This window comes from Mixophyes fleayi, chromosome 3, assembly GCF_038048845.1.
Source record: "Mixophyes fleayi isolate aMixFle1 chromosome 3, aMixFle1.hap1, whole genome shotgun sequence".
Classification (NCBI taxonomy): Eukaryota; Metazoa; Chordata; class Amphibia; order Anura; family Limnodynastidae; genus Mixophyes; species Mixophyes fleayi.
In genome coordinates this window covers 222131934-222155240 of record NC_134404.1, presented here as the reverse complement: position 1 = coordinate 222155240, position 23307 = coordinate 222131934, and the positions used below count along the sequence as shown (strand labels likewise).

The window sequence follows — 23307 nt, the reverse complement described above, 5'->3', positions numbered from 1 at the left end:
AAGTAGCTGGAGTGCCAATGTTTATTTAAGACCAAGACAAGCTTAAGGTTTAAGACAAGCTAAAAGATTAATAAATAAATAAATAAAAAAAAATTATATATATATATATATATATATATATATATATATATATATATATATATTACACATACATACATACATACATACATACATACATACATACACTCTTTCATACATACTTTTTCATTTATCTATTTTTTTATAGATGATAGATGAGAAGAGGTTTTTTTATTTCAGCAATACAGGGACAAACCACTGCATTACAGTTTAGAGAGCGGATATCTTAACCTTTAAAATTAAAGTAACACGCCTTTTTTTAAAAGAATATATTTTCTCCTAATAGGACTTGGAAATTAACATGACCTTTGTGAATTCAATATGAAAAAATAGTTGCCCATATCTCCTTATCTTACCTATATACTACAGTACAACTTGTACTGTACAAGTTAGCAGGCAACCAATACCACTATTAGTTTGCTTTTCTGGTAGTGTTAATAATCTTTGTTAGTGCTGCAGAAAAACTGATTATTTAAAATGTTTCTCAACCATAAGGCCTGGGAGTAAATTATATGTGTTTACTAATGTTTGTATTACTAGCAAAATTTACCTGACTGTGGCCTATTGTTTCTAAGGTCAACATACAAACTTGCATTTTTACTTGCTTTCATGTGCATTGAGGTTTTCTGAATGCTCCTTGTTTCATTCAGTGAGTTTAATGCAAGTTAAACACATTGGAGTCACCTCCAATGACTCCTGAGAACAATTTTAAAAAGCTGGATAAAAACCTCATGTCAAACGCGTTTGTGGTTTACTTGCATTTGAACTTGCCTTTTTAATTCCAAATAAAGACTTACTGGGTACCCTGCCTAATGCATCAGAAAAGCAACACTGTCTGCAATTCATCTTGTTATCAAGTGAAGGCTTTATATTTAAACAAAATGAAAATTGTGGGGACGTCTCCTTTAGTCACATTCCAGTCTATGCTTGGACCTCATATAATCTGTTGTCATTTTTGTCTATGTTTGAAAGTGTTAGAATGGAGCTGATTCATTATGTGAACCCAGGGAGGATGTGGATTGATGACTCCCCGGTTGCTTCTATGACAGCTCAACGCTATGTTTGCCAGAAGAAAGATTGGAAATAAATTGATGTATGTATCCTCTGATGACAAGCTTACTACATGTAACATATTTTATGATAGTGTATCAGACTAATATCAAGTGTGATATAGTAACATATACTTATTTTGTGCTGGAGCAATATTTCCTCATCATCAAATATCGTTTTCAGCCTACAAGCGGATAATTTAATTAAATGACTGTTGTCATCATTATAAAGTCTCTGGATTCACAGTTAAAATCTCCTCCTAATGCTTTATATAATATACATTTGATCCTGAACAAAACATATTGCAATGCAAGGGCTGGAAATTAGTTTATTATTTTGCTCAGAAAGAAAATACTGGCTGTTTTCTCAAGTAGCACATAAATGCTTTACTTTTACAAAGAAAGATAAAGTTGATCTAGGATATGCCCTATCCCAACTATAAATCTGTCCCCACATTTTAAGTTTACCTTGCCCTCCAGTGCAATATGGTTTTGCCAAGCTGCAAAGTTACTCATTTATTTGCCTTTGCTCTCCTTAATTACAAGCCCTTGATCTCCACCACAAACCCTTCCAAGCAATCACTTCCCAATCCAATGAATAACAGCTGCCTTTCCAGTTAGGGTAAGTAGATCAGGTTAGAATGCAACCACATAGATGGTGATTTACATAGATATTATGTTGCAATGGAGAGGGTAAGTTGAAAGACAGACTGCACCGAATAGATCGAATGCAGAGTTATAAATATAGCAAATTATAGTACATATATGCCCTTGTGCACATTAGATGGATTACAGCTTAGGACACTTTTACAACTGTCCCACCAACAGCACGATAAGTGATCACGTTGTATAATGATCCTCCAGTAAGCGGTGCACCTCTACCCCAGTAGAATCAGGATATATTTTTATTATTATCATTAGCATTTATTTATATAACACCACCATATTTCGTAGCACTTTACAATTGGGAATAAAACAGTAATAAAACAAGAATGGATATTAAAGACAGACAAATAGGTAAGAGGGCCCTGCTCACAAGCTTACAATATATAGATCCAGATGTTCTATTTCCACAGTGGAATAAGTTCCCATATTACATATTACATACACTGAATAAAACAGGTGTGTCAGAATAGATCAAGGGCAGAGAATATTTATAGAAGTGAATAAAAACAGCTTACATTTAGAAGATTTCTACAAGCTTTGGACAATTCACAGCTGTCCAACTGATCTGATAGCTGGTCTTGATGTTTCTGGTACACTTTTTGGGAATAGAGATTCCCCCTTCTTCAGACAATGAGACACCATGAAACCATGTATCATCATGTGCAATAATGTACTATAATTGGCTACATTTGATCTATTTGAGGCACCCTAGCACACTCCATTGCAAAATACTCTTCACTATGAACTTAAGTCAAGTTCCAAATAAAAATCCTATCAATAGTACATATGTAAAAAATACCAAGCTGTTGCTGAGTTGCTAGATGGATAGCCCATGATATATTCCTGTGATGGACAAGTAGATGAACTTTCCTGCCATCCTTTTATCACACTGTGAAAGATTTATTAGGTCCCACAAAGTTAAGTCCTTAAGTCATAACATTCTTATTTTTCTTCATGGGCTTCTGCTTTGTATTATTTGCTCTCCAGAGCACTATTTCTAGAACTTAACATTGTTTTGTCTCTAATAGTATATGATTAATTACATTTATGCAAAATCATTACTCTTCCATAAAAGAAAAAACTGGATCACTGATTTTACTAATATGCACAGACATGCCCCTAGTGTAATGCAAACTGTGGCTTTTTCACCACTGTTATTGAGTAAGTGATCAGTGTTGCTCTGATGATGGAATATATTTGATATATATGGAAATAATATTATCACTTGTTTGGATACTGTCAACATCAATCAGTTGTAGATGTAATTAAATGATTATTACCATGATTAGTGGACTGGAATCTGGTCTACACTCTATTACTAAAGCAACTATAATTCATTTAATAATTTTAAAATGTCAGCAGCTACTAGGTCATATTCAGACATATTTTAGGAGTACTGGTAATGGGAGATAATTGACATAGGGTTAATTAACAAGGCCCCTAGTAATTAGATAAAAACATGTAAATGCAGGATAAAAAAAAGTTAAATCTATTGGAAAAAAGAGCCAAAAACATGAAATGCCCTTTTATGTCCCTAGACCTGTCCAGTGAAGTGAATTTGGCATTATATATTGACCAACAGCTTCTAGCCCTGGTCTTACTACTAGTCTAGGTAGTCAATAGGTACAAAACAGACTTGTCTACTCAGGTGCTTTGCAGTGTACCAGCAGAAAACGAAAATAATTTGAAATCTAAGAATTCTGGCTATGTTTTTACAATGATTTTATTAATTAATTAATTCAATATGCTACCAGAGAAAATATCTCTCCATTGTTTAGATGTAACTATAATCTCTCAACCCCCAACTCTAAAAGCAACTAGGAGTTAAGCCCTCTTTATTATCAAGGTTGTCTTGGAATTTACATTTTGCCTCTGACACCTCTTGTATTGTGAGCACTGACAAGACCGCTGCTACAGCCGTGCAGTCTCGACATGAAGTGTCAGCAGCACTGAAATGTAAAATTCTGCTAACTTGGTTCCATGCTGAGGCCATATCAACTATTACCAGTGCAGTGACCACAGCTGCAGTATTAATATAGAAATGGTAGAGTGCTTGACTACCGTTACAAACAAACGCTACGGAATATGCTGGAGCTTTATAAATAAATGTTAATAGTTAATAGCATATTTTGCTCTAATAATAAGCATTTTTCAGTAAATTGAAACCAATTCTTCTTTAATATAAAGGGAGGAATTTATAAAACCTGGCGTACAAAATCGGTGCTGTGACCCATAGAAATCAACAAAATATTTATCTAAACAATAGGTGCATAACCCATGGGTCACGATCCCATTTGGCTTTGTGGGAGATTTTTTTTCCTGTTTCCTCCACTGTTATAGTGGTGAATGCCCCCTCCACATAGCATCTCTCCCAAACAAAAGTTCTGTTACTGACTTATAGTTGTTCAGGGTCCTGTCCTACCCTGAAGTTCGACTGCCTAAATTGTGCTATCTAGAATAGGAAACATCACTATCTTCAAATAGACTCATAGCTGTTGTAAGTTGGACATGGATAGAAGGTAGATCAGCCACTAGTAAAGATAGCTAGGGGTCAGATATCAACATTAACACATTAAATGTGTGTCAGTTAATCTCAGCTGTTCCTCCTTGCTCTTTTGGTGCTTGAAAAGGCTTTAACTCTAGTGCTGCATGAGCACTCCTCTGGTTGTCTGCCAAATATTTTCTCTTTCATCCAATCTTGGGGACACTGCTACCATGGGGCTTTATAATGGCACTTAGTTGCTGGTACTTAAATAGTTAATTGTTAATGTAACGGTTGACAGACCTCCTCCCCTCTGCAACCCCTGTAGCTGGTTTTTTTAAGTGCCCAAGGAGTTGGACTTAATGTGGGCTGCTCTGCAGCTATTTTTTTATTTATTGATGATTTTATTATTTAGTTTATTGTATTCACTTTTATTTAATTTTTCTTATATAGGTTATAGGTGTTTATGTGTGCTGCTCACATGTCTTGACTGGATAGGTTCTGCTGTGGGAGTTTGCATTGTCACTCCATAATGGAGCTAACGCACAGGAAATCACAAGTTAGAGGCCGTTTGCAGGCTTAACCAGAGCAGATGTAACTAAACTTTGCATATTTGGCTCTGCATATTATTCTGGGTTCCATATATGATATAGCTCAGTTGTGCTGTGCAATATAGCTGTCAGAGAGTCATGTGAAATTGCACTTCATTTTTCCAGCATACACCTGTAAGAAAACTTACCTTCTCCTGTCTCCCTTCCTGTCGGCCATGCGGCACTTCCGGGTGTGGGACAGGTCTCCAGTCACATGATCCCTCGGCGGGGATTTTGAAATCCCTCCTCCTCCTGTATAAAAGAAATGCTCTGAGGCTAACCTGTGTCAGAGCAACAGGTTACCTACTGCATGACTCCTGTGCAGTCTGCTCATCTCTGTAGTTCTTCTGCCTGCTGATTACATTCTGTGTACCAGACCCAGCTTTTCTCTTTCCTACTGACTATTCTTCTTACGGAAGTTTTGTCCTGCAGAGAAAAACTATGGCATCGGAGACCATGGGCTAGATTTACTAAGCTGCGGGTTTGAAAAAGTGGGGATGTTGCCTATAGCAATGAATCAGATTCTAGCTTTCATTTATTTACTACCTTCTACAAAATGACAGCTAGAATCTGATTGGTTGCCATAGGCAACATCCCCACTTTCTCAAACTCGCAGCTTTGTAAATCTAGCCCCATGAGTTACTTGCCATAAAACTAGCTTTGGAAGAGTGGAGACATCTGCTAGAAGGAGCTTCTTTCCCAGTAACTATCTATACCCACCATAAAAACCTGTTATACTTACAATCTGCCACCTGCTTAAACTCACGCCAAGCCAGATGGTCCTTATTCTTCTCATGATTTAATATCTGTATCACCTTCAGACCAGGATCTAAGAACAAGAAAGCTGATGCTCTCCCTCGTTCTTTTAATTGTTCAGATCTAGACGAACAAGACAAGGTAAAACCTATTGGTGACCATCTTTATCCTCTGATGTTCAACAGTACGTCTCTTCCTGCACTGTCTGTGCTCAAAGAAAAATTCCCAGACTGAACCCATATCGATACCTTCATCCTCTTCCTGTTCAAGATCCTAACTCTCTCGTAAATTACCGCCCCAGCTCCCATGCCCCTCCAAGCTTCTCAAGAGAATTGCCTACACTCGCCTCACATACTTTCTTACAGCAAACAACCTGTTGGATTCTCTTCAGTCAGGCTTTCGCTCTCAACACTCCACAGAGACTGCGCTGACCAAGGTTGTCAATGATTTGATCACAGCAAAAAATAACCATTACTCTTCTAATTCTCCTGGATCTCTCGGCTGCATTTGACACCGTTGACCACTCTCTTCTCATACAAACGCTACAATCCCTAGGTCTTGAAGGCACTGTCCTATCCTGGTTCTCATCCTACCTATCTAATCGCTCTTTCAGTTTTAATTTCTCTGGATCTACCTCTGCTCCGCTTCCTTTATCAGTTGGAGTACCATAAGGCTCAATCCTAGGTCCTCTGCTATTCTCTATCTACACCACTTCTCTTGGAAAACCAATAAGCTCCTTTGGATTTCAGTATCATCTCTATGCGGATGATATACAAATTTATCTATCCTCTCCTGATCTCTCACCATCTGTGTTGTCTCGCGTTACTGACTGTCTTTCTGCCATTTCATCTTGGATGTCTTCTCGCCAACTCAAACTCAATCTTTCAAAAACTGAATTAATAATATTCCCCCCCAAAAAACAGAAGCTTCCTGCCTGACATTTCAATTTCTGTTGATAACATGACCATAAATCCCACCCAGCAAGCTCGTTGCCTAGGTGTAATCCTTGATTCACAACTGTCATTTATTCCCCACATCAACTCTATATCTAAATCATGTTACATACACCTAAAGAACATTTCCAGAATACGCACATATCTGACACAAGACACCGCAAAAACATTAATTCATGCACTCATCATCTCCCGCATTGACTATTGCAATTCCCTCCTTACTGGTCTTCCTAAAGTCAGACTTGAACCCCTACAATCAATTTTGCATGCAGCGGCTAGATTGATTTTTCCTTACTAACCGTTTTTCCTCTGCTGAGCCACTCTGTCAGTTTCTACATTGGCTGCCTGTATTTCAACGAATCCAATATAAAATTCTTCTACTAACATACAAGGCCATCAACAAAATTGCACCGACATACATTTCCTCACTGGTCTCGAAATATCTCCCCACTCGACACCTCCGTTCTGCGCAAGATCTACGTCTCTCCTCCACTCTCATCATATCCTCCCATTCTCGATTACAGGATTTTTTCCGGGCTGCACCCACTTTGTCGAATTCCCTCCCTCGCACAATAAGACTTTCCTCTAGTCTTCAAATTTCTAGCGTTCACTGAAAACCCACCTCTTCAGACAAGGTTATGATATTCCTCAACCACCATCTTAATTTCCCTAGATTAGCCTATTACCATCCTCTACACAGCTAACGCAAGACAACAACCCTCTGACCAACATTGCAACAGACACAGCCCACTCAATACTTTTACCTTTGCGTTCCAGCTGGTCCATTGTGCAAGATGATGTAGCACATGCCCTTGTGTTTCTAACTCCCATTGTCCTATAGATTGTAAGCTTGCAAGCAGGGTTCTCTTACCTCTCTGTCTGTATGTATTACCCAGTATTGTTTTATCAATGTTTGTTCCCAATTGTAAAGCACTACGGAATTTGCTGGCGCTATATAAATAAATGTTGATGATGATGATGATGATCGTCCATGGAGATGGAATTTATCATTGATCTCCCGTTATCCAAAGGTTACTCTGTGGTCTGGGTAGTCACTGACTGTTTCCTGTTTCTCTCTAGCAGCCCACATTGTACCCTTAAAAGGCTTGCCTTCCGCCTCTTCCCTGGTCCAACTCTTCATAAAAGAGATCTTTAGTTTACATAGATGCCCGGATTAAATAATTTCGGATCGTGGTACCCAGGTTATGGCTAATTTTTAGAGGGCCTTCTGTGTTCTCTGTGGAATAAAGTTAAAATTCTCCTCTGCCTATCGCCCCTAGACCAACGGTCTCACGGAAAGGACCAATCAGGAACTCGAAATGTTTCTAAAATGTTATATTTCACTATCTCATGATAATTGGGTCGACTCATTACCCTGGGCCGAATTCACCAATAATAATTTATCTCATGAATCCCCTTCTGTTTCACCCTTCTCTATGCACTTCAAGGATTTCACCCAAAGCTTCCTCCATTTGCAGAACTTGTTCCCTCTGGAGTTTTGTCAGTTGATTACCTATTTCAAAATTTCTCCTCGCTCCTGTCCACTGTCCTGTCGGCCTCACGGCACTTCCCGATGCGCGGCGGGGCTCCAGTCACATGATCCCTCACCGGGTATTTTGAAATCCCTCCAACTCCTCTGTAAAAGAAATGCTCTGACGCTAACCTGTGTTACAGCAACAGGTTACTTCCCACCTGACTCCTGTGCAGTCTGCTCGTCTCTGTAGTTCTGCCTGCTGATTACTCTCTCAGTACCAGACCCGGCTTGCCTACTGACTATTCTCCTTGGATCATCCCTGTGTAAGGTCAGACATCTGAATTGTGTACCAGACCCAATTTGCTTAGTGACTACTTCTTCTGGATCATCCCTCTGCAAGACTGACATCTGTACTGGGTACCAGACCCGGCTATTTACTGACTATCCCTCTTGGATCATCTCGCTGTCTAATTATCTGCCGACCTGTGTATCAGATCTACTCCAGCAAGGTACTGCCTTTTGTTATATTGCTCCGGTGCCATTTCTCCCATCTCTCACATCTAGGGGCCGAACCAAGGGCCACGACCTGCAGTCTCCCAGCAGCTAAACCCATCCCGCCCTTAGCCACTCTAGACTGAGGGAATACCTATGAGCGTAACAACACCATATGGGGATGCTATTTTATCTTAAACTGGCACAGGGGCAGGCAAGATATTGAAGATTGCTTTATAATTTTGGTTACTATGACTCCTTTATATTGTAACGCGGTATATTACTTTAATTTTGGAATGAAGTTTTAGTTTTAATATCATCCTGTCTGCATATTAATCTGAATGCATAATTAGTTTCAGGAGTAGCTAATCTAGTTTTAAAGTAGAACTAGAACACTTTATTCTAGAGGCGTGATTGTTCACAATACAGTAATGGAAAGTGGTATCTTCATGTCAACTACGCCATCAGGTTTTTTAAGGTGAGATAGAAAGGGTGCTTACCAGACTGGTGTCATGTCTTGTTGATGGGAGTTAAAGCACTCTTTGAAATTAAATCTAAGTAACAAGAAATATGTACTGTCATGCATTGCACGATGCTCCCTAATTCTGTACTATACTACTGAATGGTTATTTTAATGTGTAACTTTTTTCTCCCAAACTCTTCCATCCGTTAAAGCATGATTTTTCCATTTTAAGAGTTTGATAGCGGACAGGCAGAATTGCCCATATGGCACTCTCCTGTAATTTAAAACCACCACAAGGCAGGGATGCCATGATTTACCTCCAGTTCAGTGGATGTCATGTAGTCAGCTATTAAAGTATGCATGGGCTATCTTCTCTGAAGGCAAAACCCTGTGTTCTAAAGATACATTGCGTGCAAAATATTTACCGAAAAAAATATGAATGGATTACAAAATATACATAAAAACTAGTGTCATTTATGAATGAACTAAAAAAGGACAATAATTAATTTTATATTCTCCTGCTCTTTTATGTGTTTGTTTGTTTTTTAAAATAAGGAATTTCATATGGTTTATATTCTTGTATTGGTGCAACAAAAGGCATAGTGCAGTTTGCAGTGGTTATGTTGTAGTATTTATATGTTTGCTACATGTTAAGTGCCTGGTGAGTGTAGTGAAGCTTGGATCTAAACTTTTCATTTTAACATGGAGCACTCGGGACTGCTAGACAAATGAATTGTTTCTAGTTTAATATTGTGAAACAGTCTTTTATCACAATGTGATTGATTATAACACTTAAAGTAGTTTCAATTTCTATGAACGGCGAGTGACTGCAGATTTTACCTTTTATGTAATGCATAGTGAGCCTTACTCAGTCAATGTATGCAGAACCATTCAATTTATAACCGCCCTTTCCCCTCCACTTCCTTGGCATGCTCAAGATCCAGTGATTTTTTTTAATAATGTAGATAGCGAGCTTTTTGCTCGCAGCTCCCTGGGCATTAAAACTATCATAATAACAGTATTTACAAGCACTATTGCCTTAATAATACTAGTAGTGCGCAGGCTGCGTTGGCCAATTGAATTTCCCCCTTAGTGTACTCTGCTTACATTAGCATTTTTTTTTTTTATCAAACTATGCTTAATATATCCTTATCATTTGAATTAAATATTGGCCAAATTGAAAGAAAAACATTTGGCTGTAATAAAACTACTATTATTTTTACAATTTTGTAACACCTTTAAGCAATAGAGTGCAATTTATGTGACACTTAACATAATTAAAGGCTGACATGCTTACATCCCACCAACTGGGGGATTTGTTGTGGTATAATCGAATGAGAAAGATAAGTATTTATCTAAATTGTCTTTCAGGCTCACTAGTTAGGACATATTTAAACATAATAAAGTTATCCCTATCTTAGAACCAATACCTGGTATTAGTGATAAAACTCTCCTTGGCACCAAACTGTGACTCATGGGGGCTGATTCAGTTGTTAGCTATGACCGCGATGTTCAGCCACGCACATTTCTGGGTGCTACGTTACCCATAATCGCAGATTTTCCTGCACATCTCTAAGGGGTGTGAGGAAAAATTGCAACTTTACATAACTGCGCTGTGCCCCCCATGACCGTTCTGGAGGCACACCGCAACACACAGCCAGGAATTGAATCGCCTCATTGAGTGCGGTGAGTTTACCAGCTGTCCCACACAATGGACTGCTAGAGTTTGGTAACAGGCCTTACCATTATATATTTTGTAAGAGGCAAGCAATCCCTAGCGTATGTAGGTGCAGCAGCTAGCAACTTGCTAGGCCGTTCAAATTGAATAAAGGTTTTATATTAAAAAAAAATAAGTGAATGAAGATCAGATTCTGGAAATTCAGTTTTTATGGCAGCCATGCCACTCCTCGACTGCTCATTTTTGCCCCCCCCCCCTTCCAAAAAAAGAGTCCCTTGTACCTACCTCATGGCAACCATATGTAGTATTGGCAGTAGTTATTGCAATCGTAAATAAATGTAATCTGCTGCTCAGAGATACTCTAACCTTAACACTGCCAAAAACCCAGGTACAGTTGCCAGTACATTATATGTGAATTGCTTGCTTTCTGATTTAGGTGCTCCTTGGGTAAGATTATTCAGTACAGACTTGCAGATTCGTAAATGTTTTGTTTAACTCTCCCCATGTTTCATTTATAGGAATAATGTTGGCAGTATGAATGAACATTTTTCACAGTGACTAGGTTGTGTGCTTACTATACTATGCATCACTACATGTACTTGCTGATTTTCTCCTCTTCATCAGCAACCATTACACATTCTCTAAATAATACATTTCAGTTATCTTACCTCAAACGTGTCTCCTACATCAGTCACCAAATTAATGTTAAGTTCACCGCCCATTGTTATATGAAATGTCATTTGTCATTATTGCATTTTTGAGAACATTGTACACTATCATATGAAAAATAATTCATACAGTGTAGTTAGGAGAAATATGTAGCACAGTGGAAGAGGGATAGTACAAAATGACAGGATACTGTAGATAATAGATCATTCCACTCAATACAGAACACTCATATATTCAAAAGGTGAGTGCAAAACCAAGAGAACAGAATTTCCTGTAAATGTGTAATGGTAATGAAAATGACACTAGTAATTTTCTTATTAATACAATCATATTAGCTCTCTTTAGAATGTGGGAAATATGGTTTTTATGATCTAAAACATGAATTCTGTTGCATCTAGTTCTGCTGAGCAGAAGGAGATCTCCCTTTGTTTAGTGAAATTGTGGAAATTCAATTAAGTGGTGGAGAAGGCAAATATTTAGGGACATTTGTTAATGTACAAAGAGGGGCAGACAGCTATTTCGACTCTGCAAAATGTCTCAGAGCCTGGGTTTGTGTGTTATCCTGTAGTTTTATTGGGACCTGTTGTACTTTCATGCATTTCCAGGCACGCTCCAACCATTATAATAAAAAGATTCCAAAACGTGATGCAATAAAAATAGTCTCTTTATCCCTTGACACTCATGATTAATGTAAGCCATAAATCAGGCTAAACTGAGCAATATTTTAGGAGACAAAAAGGAAAGTTTTATTTATTATCCATTTTTTCTATGCTCTATCCTGGGCGAAGGGAGCATAAAAAGCCTTTTATTAACATTTATAATTATAATTAACATATACAGAGCTCAATGCACTATGTCAAAATAATTTTATCCTGCAAATGCTCAAGATGCATTTTCAAAATACACAGAAGATGACAAGTCCGCACTAGAATATGCCCTGATATCAACATTCTTTTCGCTTTTTCTTTGTCTTCAGAATTTGTTTTTAAACAGTACATACATCATTAATATGAAGCTAAATTTGTGCCATTTTTCTAGGATGTTCTCCTATAAAGTTCTCCTTGTAGAGTTGATCTGTATGGCAGAGTTATATGGATGACACTGCAAAAAAATAGTTATTCTCTCCTGTGTCAGTCAGTCAGAAAGCTCCTCGGTGGTCACATGACAGAGGAATAAGCTGGTTTTATGGTGCTTCTGCTCATATATCATGTGACTGTTTCCCTTGGTAATAGCATGACACTTGCAAACTGTAAACATATCATTAATGGCAGCTTAAATGAAACCACTAAGGAAAATGAACAACTCGAAATGTCTTCTTAAATTGCATATTTAGAGGGGATTGCACCTTTAAACAACACACAAGTCAAAAGCAACTACTAGAGGTTTTGTTGTAATAGTCTTTTCCTGGAAACATTTTTTACCTGTCTCAAACTGTTTAATTTCCGAGAGCTGTCACAGTAAAAATCTTCGGCATTATACAATCTGGAGAACATTAAACAGTTGAACTAAATTATTTCCCCAAATTAGCTGCTAGTTGTTACATTAATGCAAGTGCATTATCTCTGTGTTTACATATACCTTTTTCTTGCTTAATTTAACACACATTTAACACACATTTGCTGACTGTGGTGCTATCACTCCTTGTGACTTTACAAAGTGGAAGGAAAATAAATTCACTTGAGATGTTGTGAAATGCAGAAGAGCAACTGCACGATTCTTGTAATCAATCAGGCCATTACGTAAGCGATTGGCAACCAGAAAACATTTATTGACTTTGTAACAAAGAGAAACCATTCAGCCACATGTCTTTTTCTTTTTATAGCAACTGATTCATAACATATTATTCAGTGGTTATACAACCTAGAGATTTCTGGTTAAATGCTTCACCTTGATCATCTCATGATATAATCCTGCACATTCACCTCACATTTCTGTATCTCTATTAAAAAGGGGGTCTTAGTTTACGGTTGACAACCTAAAACATGGATTGCAATAATTCACTTTAACAAATGTACCACTACATTAGTTTATTTTAGGGCTATATCACGCATTTATTATTTTCATATACGTTTTCTCTATCCCCTGACTAGCAATGCTGATTTTATTGTGATTCCCAGATCTAAAAAAAAAAAGAAGTCACAGCCATTAGTTGCGAATAGATTGCGAGAATTGTAAGAACTACACACAAAATTCATTGCCACCGAGATAGTAAGGGTAACAGAGAGTGTGGGGACTATGGAAGAATTCCTGTGTGCATTGAAGCTATGTAGTAAAGGTTAATAATAAAGGAGGAGGACCCTCATGCCCAGGAAGGACTAACACAGCAAAAAGAAAAGTCAGTCACATTATAGCAAGTGAATATTAAATTGAACATATAACTGCCAAATAAGGTCTGAAATTCCACAACATTACTCAAGCTGTTTCCAGGGTCTAGCAACGTGCGTCTTGGGAAGAAAAGAAACATAGTGCCTTGATAGTATATATTCAAAGAATCTCGGCAACCGGAGCCCAAACCTCTGTGCAACATCCAGAACATCGAGGAGTGCCATTGGAGGACCAATGCGCGAAATAGAAGGAGAATTAACTGGAGTGAACTCGAAATTTTCCCAGGGTGGAGTTAGGGGAGAAGGGGCCAAAGTGGAATTAAAGTGGGTTTTGCAGTAGTCCCATATTTCGCAAGAAAAGCAAACTGTTGGGTTTGAAGTATAGTTCTTCCAGTGGGACGACCACGACTATGGCCAAGGAGGTAAACTTGCAGGAGTTGGCCTCCAAAGTTATCCTTCTTGGGGCAAGATTGGTTGCAAATCAGGCAACTGTCTGGTTTAAGTGGGAAGCCAGGTAGTAAAGGCATATCTATGGGATGCCTCTTCCTCCATTGGATGTAGCATGTCTCAAGTCTATAAAGCTGGTTCTCGTGGCTTGTTTTTCCAAACAAATTGGACTTGTCAGGATGGGTCTGAGGACTTTGGTGTGCAGGGTCTTGAAGTAAAATAGCCTAGGCAGCATATTCATTTTTAAGAGCCACAATTCTGCCAAGCCAGGAGATAAACAAGTCTTGCCACCTGAACAGGTCCAATGATATGGGGGAAGTCCAATGTGGAGAGTGTCATAAGTGTGGGTGGTGTAATCCCCTAGATTTTATTTATTAACATTTCCATGAAAAATTGTAGTTGCTCTTAAGGAGTTCTTATGGAGTGGTGGATCCCCTGTTTTTGAAAAGTTCATTTCAGACCCCTTAGGTGGCCGTAACAAGATAATACCTTGTAAATGTTCAGGATTGATGTGTGTGGAGATCTTAAGGTAAGTAGGAAGTGATCGGCAAACAAGCATATATTGGACCTGATTCATTAGAGCACGTATCTGCCTATTTCGAGCGTATAGTACACAAAATCACTCTGCGCATGCCCAGAGCCGACATACAGGCGTGTAGTCGAGTAATGTCCGCGCGAAAGCGAGAATAAGAGGCACTTACGTTAGTGTACAACTTTGGGGAGTGAAGAGGGCAGAGAAGGGGCGTATTGCCACATTCGCTGCAAAATATTGGCATCCCAAACTCGAGTACACACAACCACAATTCTATGGCTGTGAAAGTAACTAGTCTTTCTGCCGTATTTCATACCCTAGCTCTTGGGCTAGTCTAAGTCCTGATCAGTAATGATAAGTCTCGTATACATGCTGTAAGATGAGTTTGCAATCACGAGCAACGGTAAAATTTATTTTTATGTTCAGTAGACATCAACAACATAATAAATGTATTTCAAGGGGTAAAAAAATGTAATTATTTTATCATCAGTGCTTTGATTATTATACCGTGTGACATTAATTACATTTTTTTCCCCCCTGTGTGCTCTTTTTACAATTTTTAAACATGATTCAGTACATTCTGTTGGGGTTTTTGGTGTGTATTTTTCCAAGGCTTGCAACATAGATATTTCTTTATTTAAAGTCTTTTTTTTTTTTTTATTTCCTCAAAAACATCTATAATAAGCCTGATGAGGCTACCTGTACAAGTATGTTTTAACTCTTGAGTGTACATGCAAACTACAGAGGTTAAAGCCTGCTTCAGAAAGTATTTGATAGCCACCTACTTTTAAGTGTATTAGAATTAATAACAAACAAATACCACAAACTACACATCATACATAATAAAAATAATTTAAAAATGGTGCCCCCCCTCCCAAACCTGCTGAAACAACTGTAGTGCTGGCAGCCTAGACAGGAACTAGCAAAAAATATTGGACGAAACAGCATGGGTTGACCCTGATTTCACTATTACCAGCAGTAGGCTTTTCCTTCCGCAGCAAAGGGTCCACCTGCCATAATAACAACCAACCCCAGAGCAGTCAGTACTGGGCTCCATTCCCTAGAGAGATGTGGCCTCCACCCCTCCCCCCCCCTCACCTAGAGGGTATCTACCCCTCTGATAAAAGCATCATAGCGCTTCTGTAAGACCTGAGCAGTGTATGTGTGGTGATAATAATGTATCAAAGTATTTTGTCCCTGGTGCACTACAGGTCCCAGGATGGCCAGGTTGCTATTAAATAGTACTAGTGCAACAAGCACAAGTATACTCTGACTGCAAGGCCATGCTGGACCCATAGTGCCAAAAAGAAACATGTAAATACAATACAGACAGAGTAAAAATCAAGCATCCCTATTTATAACAATGCCAATGCCTAGCATACGCTAACACAAGTCAATTCCGTGGTCAGTTGCAGTAATACTCCGCACAATATTTACGTGATGGAACTGGCTTGAAACTGAATTCATCTACCTACGAATCTTGAGATCCATTCCTTGATGAATTTGGGCATTCGTAGATTGCATTTACATGCGTAGGTTACGTAACGCAAGTTGTGCTCAGAATGCATGTCTTAATGAATTAGGCCTTTCTTACTAGTATTGCGAGAATAGGTTATTTGTACAGGGATATGTTGACTCTTCTATTTTCTCATAACATATGTTCCTAAAGCTGCTGTTTATACTTCCTAAAGTTGCATTAAAGAATTTTCAATATAAATAACTGATTAATTGAGGTGACGTTAAAAAAAGTTATTCTTTATCTTTACACCCCACCCCATTAACGACTGTTGACCCATCTGGGTATAACGGTTTATAAAGTGTTGCAGGGCTAAATGGCCTTGGTAGAGATCCCACGGGAAAGATCAGGATAGATTACCAAATGCAAAGGTGCAATACAAATGCTGTTTTGTTGCATGTCTAGTCTACTTTTTTGAACATTTTTACTGGGGTATTGCAGAGCCGGATTTAGACCTCATAGGTCCCTAGGCAAGATATTGGTTCACCCCCCCCCCCCCCTCCCCCCAAAACAATCCATAGCACTATATTTTTTTAGTATAGCATATACTCCTATAGTTAAGTAGAAGGGTAACCTATGTGCTGCCGCACATCACACTGCTCCTACTGCATCACCATGCGGCCCCTCATTACTTTCCCTCTCGTCACATTGTGCCCTCTCTGCCCAGCACCTTCACACATGCCCCCTTTCTGCCCAGCACCTTCACCCCCTCTCTGCCCAGCAACATCACACATGCCCCCTCTCTGCCCAGCACCTTCACACATGCCCCTCGCTGCCCAGCACCTTCACACATGCCCCCTCTCTGCCCAGCACCTTCACACATGCCCCCTTTCTGCCCAGCACCTTCACCCCCTCTCTGCCCAGCAACATAACACATGCCCCCTCTCTGCCCAGCAACATTACACATGCCCCCTTTCTGCCCAGCACCTTCACCCCCTCTCTGCCCAGCAACATCACACATGCCCCCTCTCTGCCCAGCACCTTCACACATGCCCCCTCTCTGCCCAGCACCTTCACACATGCCCCCTTTCTGCCCAGCACCTTCACCCCCTCTCTGCCCAGCAACATAACACATGCCCCCTCTCTGCCCAGCAACATTACACATGCCCCCTTTCTGCCCAGCACCTTCACCCCCTCTCTGCCCAGCAACATCACACAAGGCCCCTTTCTAAAGGACTTAACCATGCACAAATTAAAATATCCTCTTCCCAAACTGTGTTCAATGACCCTGGCCCTGGCCCCTCCAGGTAAAAATGAAAAATTAAATGGTTTAATTTCCAGAAATAAACCCCTTCAGAGACATTAAGTGCAATAACACTTTAATTTTTTTTTATCTGTGTACAGGATGGAACTAAATTCCATTGATTTTTTACATCCCACTTCTCTGGCCAGGCAGATCAAGCAGCTATGATTAGCCTTTCATTAATCTCAATTCAGTATCTAGCGATATGCATGGATTTTCATTTATTTTTTTAACTTATGTGTCCCTGCTGATATGCTCTTGCATGAGTCAGCTTTCAGTTTCAATACCAAGTAGCTGCGGTCACATGACCCTGCAACCACAACAGCAGCCCCTCCCCCAACTCGCGGTGCCTAGGTTGCCTAGCGGTAAATCCGGCCCTGTGGTATTGCATGTTTTTGTGGTGCCAAGATGGTTGCATCTGCTGGAGGTGCAAAAGTTTGTACTCTGTTCAGAAGAAAAGGCATGGATCTGGGGCTTCTGCATCCATCTGAAAAAAACATTTAATTTTTGCAAGACAAGATTGTTTAAATGAGATAAAAAGGTGGAGATTGTGTGTTTTATGAGGGATTTCACTGGATGCACACAAGCATTCAGTGATGGATACTGTGTGAATATTGTATATATGTGGGTATAGCACCAAGGAAGGACAGCTTTGTGCAATGGATTATGAATTTACAGATGTGACCTGTAGCATAACATTTACATTTGGTGGTATTTGCAGCAAGTCTTGGATATTTACGGAGCTGTCCTACCGTTACATAAGTGTATTTGGGTTAACCAAAACACTGCATTGTGATTTTTGAGTTATACAGTATTTCCATCAACATAAGTATTGTGGTTCAGGAGAAGTCATTTGTCAATTTAACTTCCCAGTGACTCTCTTTCTTATTCTATTGGGCTGGTAATCTTAGTAGATCAGTGAATTGATACACTAGTTAATTAGTGTTCCTGGTCTGTTTGTGTAACCACAATGAAGGAGGATTTATATAGAGTCAGTGTCCATACACTGAGAACCCTGTATTGATGTGTCAATACATTGACATTTTTAAAACGTGCAGACCAAAATTTAGACATTCACTTGTTTGGGTTTGATAAAGTGTTTGAAAAAAAAATATCACTAGGACTGTTTACATCAGTGCGTACTTTACTGTATATTTATTTCAACATTCTGTTTTACTAATGAAATTTTAGGGATCATTTATGATGTTTTGGTACATTGCAAAGCACAGATTTCCTGTATGTGATATATTTAGTTATACATATATTGTGCATAAAATGGCACACAAAATTGCGACCATAATATTTGTGCATGTTGTCTGTAAAAATAAATAAATATATAAAGCTTGGTCAGGCTTGCAATATAGTTGATTTCAGAATTATTCAGCAGACTGATTAAGGTCTCTGGAATATTTTCTATTTTACTCAAAATTACTTTTCTTTTTATTTTACAGGTAGCTGACTGTGCATGGGATGAGACTGTGAAAGTATATACTCCATCGTGTCTTTCAGTACCTCAATCTTAACCAATTATCTACAAAATGAGAAAAGAAAACCTCACTGCACCCAATAATTATCATATAAATATGACCTTATTTCAGCCATTCATGTTTTTCTACATGTAATTTGTTTAACTATTCATATTAAGAAATAATTTAGTGTCTTTATGGGAGTGTGTACTAGGTGGTGCAACTGAATCATCATAAAAGTCTAATTTTGTAATGTGTTGCACCTTTTAGGAAAACAAAGAACATTTTGAAATAAGATATTATTTCTATTGATAATTATATGAGAAAAAAGATCCAAGATTTTGCTGTTGTCAGGGAAGTATTCTTTATCTGCACACAAGACTTTGTATTTGCATTTCCACTTGTTAACAAGGGATAATTGTCTGCAATGTGATAACCACATTACCTTTTTGTGCATGTTTATTTTTGTCCATACATTTTTCCTTTAATGTGCTAGTTTTATACTTCATTTTACATAGGTGGGCATGTCCAATTTATATTAGTTGTTTTTACTTCAATTTTCTTTAAATCTAATTTTTGGAGTACAATTTCAATAATCTGATCTCAAGATTAACATTCTATCCTAATTAAGGTTTTCACAGTAATAGGGTGTTTCTGACCTCACACTTGATAGTAAATGCAAATAAATTGAATGTTCTGTGTCTCTGCAAATTTGTAATAGTAATGTTTTGTGGGCGGGAGTGTAATGCAATGATGGACAGATAATGTCATTCATTGTAATAAGCTGTTTCTCCTGACCTTTTTATTTTGTGCTAATGTATCAGCGAATAAAAAGAGTGACACATATCTCTTGAGGATTTGTATTAATACTTTTTCATTATCGTAATGTCTTTTTTGAAACATATATGTCATTGAGCAGTATATTGAGACAAATATATTTTACTTTTATGGGATTTATATTGGGCAAAAATAAGGGGGAAAAAATTCTTCCCAAAACTACTTTTAGCTAATTAGTACAACCCCAAAAATGTTCCCCCAGTATTTAAGCAGTAACATTTTATGTAGTTTTCGGGTCACATGTGTGCATGGCATTTTTGCAAATGTGTCAGTCTCACAGATAATGGCTGTCCTCTTTGTGGGGGATCTAACAAGGAGGGATCAAGAGGTAATTTTTTAAAAACGGTCTTTTAAAATTATCGATTTTTTTTTATTTTTGGTAGTACTTTGGGTACTGTATTAGATATTAACAACCTACTTATAGTGGATAATAATAAGAACAGTAGGGCTATTTTTCATTCAGTGAACTCTGGTTGTTTGGAGAAGCAGCCTTTCCATTCATGTTTCTAATACAGCTTACCTCTGATACTTGATGGGAATGAAAACCAGGAGCAGTACTAAGGTGGCATTTGGATTTACTAGGTAGTACATGTTGGTTCATATTGGTGTTTAAAGTTAGAGCAGTGTTGTAGACTAAACTTCCCCCTCATACCAACCTCTGTCCTCTTACCCCTTTGCCCCTATGTTTTTTTTACTTAGATATTTCTAGCACATAGAAGCAGGACGCATTTCAAAGATTTAAATTTAAAAAAAGAAACATATTCAAAGGGATTATTTAAACAAAAACAGGTCTTTCAAATTGTTAAATAACATGGGCTAAGTAAATATCAAGCTGATAGAACGTGAAAACAATGTAGCAAAAATACAACCAGACACAAAGCACACACAAAACGATAAGAAGCCACAGAAGAAAAGTATGCCATTTCTGAGAAAAAAACTCAGCCCACGAGAGAATCAGTAATTTCATAGTAGTAATAGGTTTGTCCCTCATCTGATAATGAATACACATAATGAGTGGAAACTAGCTACCCTACAAACAAGAGCAGATATAACAACTAAGATATATATTTCAGTGTTCAGCTAGAAGGAATCCAAATTAAGTAAAAATATGCAGGAAAAGTCTATGGGTGGTGGAAAGGTAAATGATTGTATTTTCAGACCAAAAAGAAAACCTGTTATGAAGTAATCCTAAAGCCAATGATCAAGTTAATAAAACAAAGCCCTAACTAGGCAATATAATTGTATAAAAATGTGCAATTGTCCTAGCAACCCCTAAGCCAAGAAAAAATCTAGCTGATCTTAACAGAGTGTATGTAGTAACATCTTGTGAGTCCTTTATAGTAGTGGTTCAAGTAGAAGGTTTGACAGCATTTCTCCTGTGCTAGATCTTGTGTGTAAAAGAGGTTTGAAGAACTTGACACACAATTAATAGATTTCACAACTTAAAATAAGAGGAGGACAAGTCAAAATTGAAATGAGAGATCAAGTAGAACCTACAGTCATGACCAAAAGTTTTGAGAGTGACACAAGTATTGGTTTTCACAAAGTTTGCTGCTTCAGTGTTTTTAGACTTGTTTGTCAGATGTTGCTATGGTATACTGAAGTAAAATTACAAGCATTTCATAAGTGTCAAAGGGTTTTATTAACAATTAAATTTTTTATGCAAAGAGTCAATATTTGCAGTGTTGACTTCTTTTTGAAGACCTCTGCAATTTGCCTTGGCATGCTGTAAATCAACTTCTGGGCCACATACTGACTGATGGCCGCCAATTCTTGCCTAATCAATGCCTCTTGAGGATTGACCAAAAGTTCTCAATGGGATTAAGGTCTGGGGAGTTTCCTGGCCATGGAAACAAAATTTTGATGTTTTGATCCCAGAGCCACTTTAGTTATCACTTATGCCTTATGGCAAGGTGCTCCATCATGCTGGAAGAGGCATTGTTCGTCACCAAACTGTTCTTGGATGGTTGGGAGAAGTTGCACTTGGAAAATGTTTTGGTACCATTATTTATTCATGGCTGTGTTCTTAGGCAAAATTGTGAGTGAGCCCACTGCCTTGGCTGAGAAGCAACCTCACAATTAATTGGTCTCAGTATGCTTTACTGCATGACACAGGACTGATGGTAGCAATCACCTTCTCCGGACAAGTGTTTTTCCAGATGCCCCAAACAATCTGAAATGGGATTTATCAACAGTCCAATCCCTGTACCTTTTGTTGAATAGCAGTCTATCCCTGATGTTTTTCCTGGGGAGAAGTGGCTTCTATGCTGGCCTTCTTGACACCAGGCCATTCTCCAAAAGTTTTCATCTCACTGTGCATGCAGATGCACTCACACCTGGCTGCTACCATTCCTGAGCAAGCTCTGCACTGGTGGTGCCCCGATCCCGCAGCTGAATCATCTTTAGGAGACGGTCCTGGTGCTTGCTGGACGTTTTTGGGCACCTTAAAGCCTTCTTTATAACTGTTGAACCTCTCTCCTTGAAGTTCTTGATGATCTGAAAAATGGTTAATTTAGGTGCAATCTTACTAGCAGCAATATCCTTGCCTGTGAAGCCCTTTTTGTGCAAAGCAATGATGACTGCACATGTTTCCTTGCAGATAACTATGGTTAACAGAGGAAGAACAATGATTTCAAGCACCACCCTCCTTTTAAAGCTTCCAGTCTGTTATTCTAACTCAATCAGCATGACAGAGTGATCTCCAGCGTTGTCCTCGTCAACAATCTCACCTGTGCAGGGCCGGATTAACCATAGGGCTAATTGGGCTACAGCCCAGGGGCCTATGGCATCCAGGGGGCCCTTGAAAGTGCTCAGCAGCAGTATTGATCGGTCGGGGGCGCCCCCGGCGCGATCAGTGCTGCTGAGCACTTTCACTGCGGTCCTTCTCCGGCGCGCTGTAGTCTCCTTACTGAGGAGATCTCGTGAGTCTCACTCTCACGAGATCTCCTCAGTAAAGAGCGTTCAGCGCGCCGGAGAATGAGGTAAGTGCCGGGGGGGGGGGGGCGCAGGCAGCTCGGATCACAGGGGGGGTGCATGCAGCTCGGATCACGGGGGGGGGGGGCCCTCACGGGGGAATGGCCTCCATTCCCTTAATCTGGCCCTGCACCTGTGTTAACAAGAGAATCACTGACCTGATGTCAGCTGGTCCTTTTGTGGCAGGGCTGAAAGGAAGTGGAAATGTTGTTTTTGGGATAAAGTTCATTGTCATGGCAAAGTGGGACTTTGAAATGAATTGCAATTTATCTGATCACTCTTCATGACATTCTGGAGTATATGCAAATTGCCATCATAATAATTGAGTCAGCAGACTCTGTGAAAAATAATATTTGTGTCATTCGCAAAACTTTTGGCCATGACTGTACACAAAGTTGAGAAGCCTTGATAAAAGTTGATAAGGAGTCTATTACTATCAGAGTAAATAAAAAGGGAGGTCTACCTACATGCATCTGAAGTTTTGGTAGAAGTATGGGAATGAACAAAAATAGCATTGTCAATCACAGAGTGCAGGTAAGAAAACAAACCTGTACTAATTAAAAACACAGCACCAACACACAACTTTACTGTTTTGTGACCTCTTCTGGGAACACATGTG

General features: G+C 38.8%; 1 protein-coding gene across 2 annotated transcripts in view; it reads left to right on the top strand.

Annotated features, from left to right (window-relative positions):
* Positions 1 to 19724, top strand: part of PEX7 (peroxisomal biogenesis factor 7) — a 199157-nt gene extending 179433 nt beyond the window's left edge. For both annotated transcript variants that reach the window (XM_075203152.1, XM_075203151.1), the window contains exon 10: positions 18864 to 19724. In XM_075203152.1, coding sequence (XP_075059253.1) covers positions 18864 to 18935 — 72 coding nt within the window. In that variant the 3' untranslated portion in view covers positions 18936 to 19724. The remainder of the gene's footprint in view (positions 1 to 18863) is intronic.
* The last annotated feature ends 3583 nt before the right edge of the window (positions 19725 to 23307 follow it).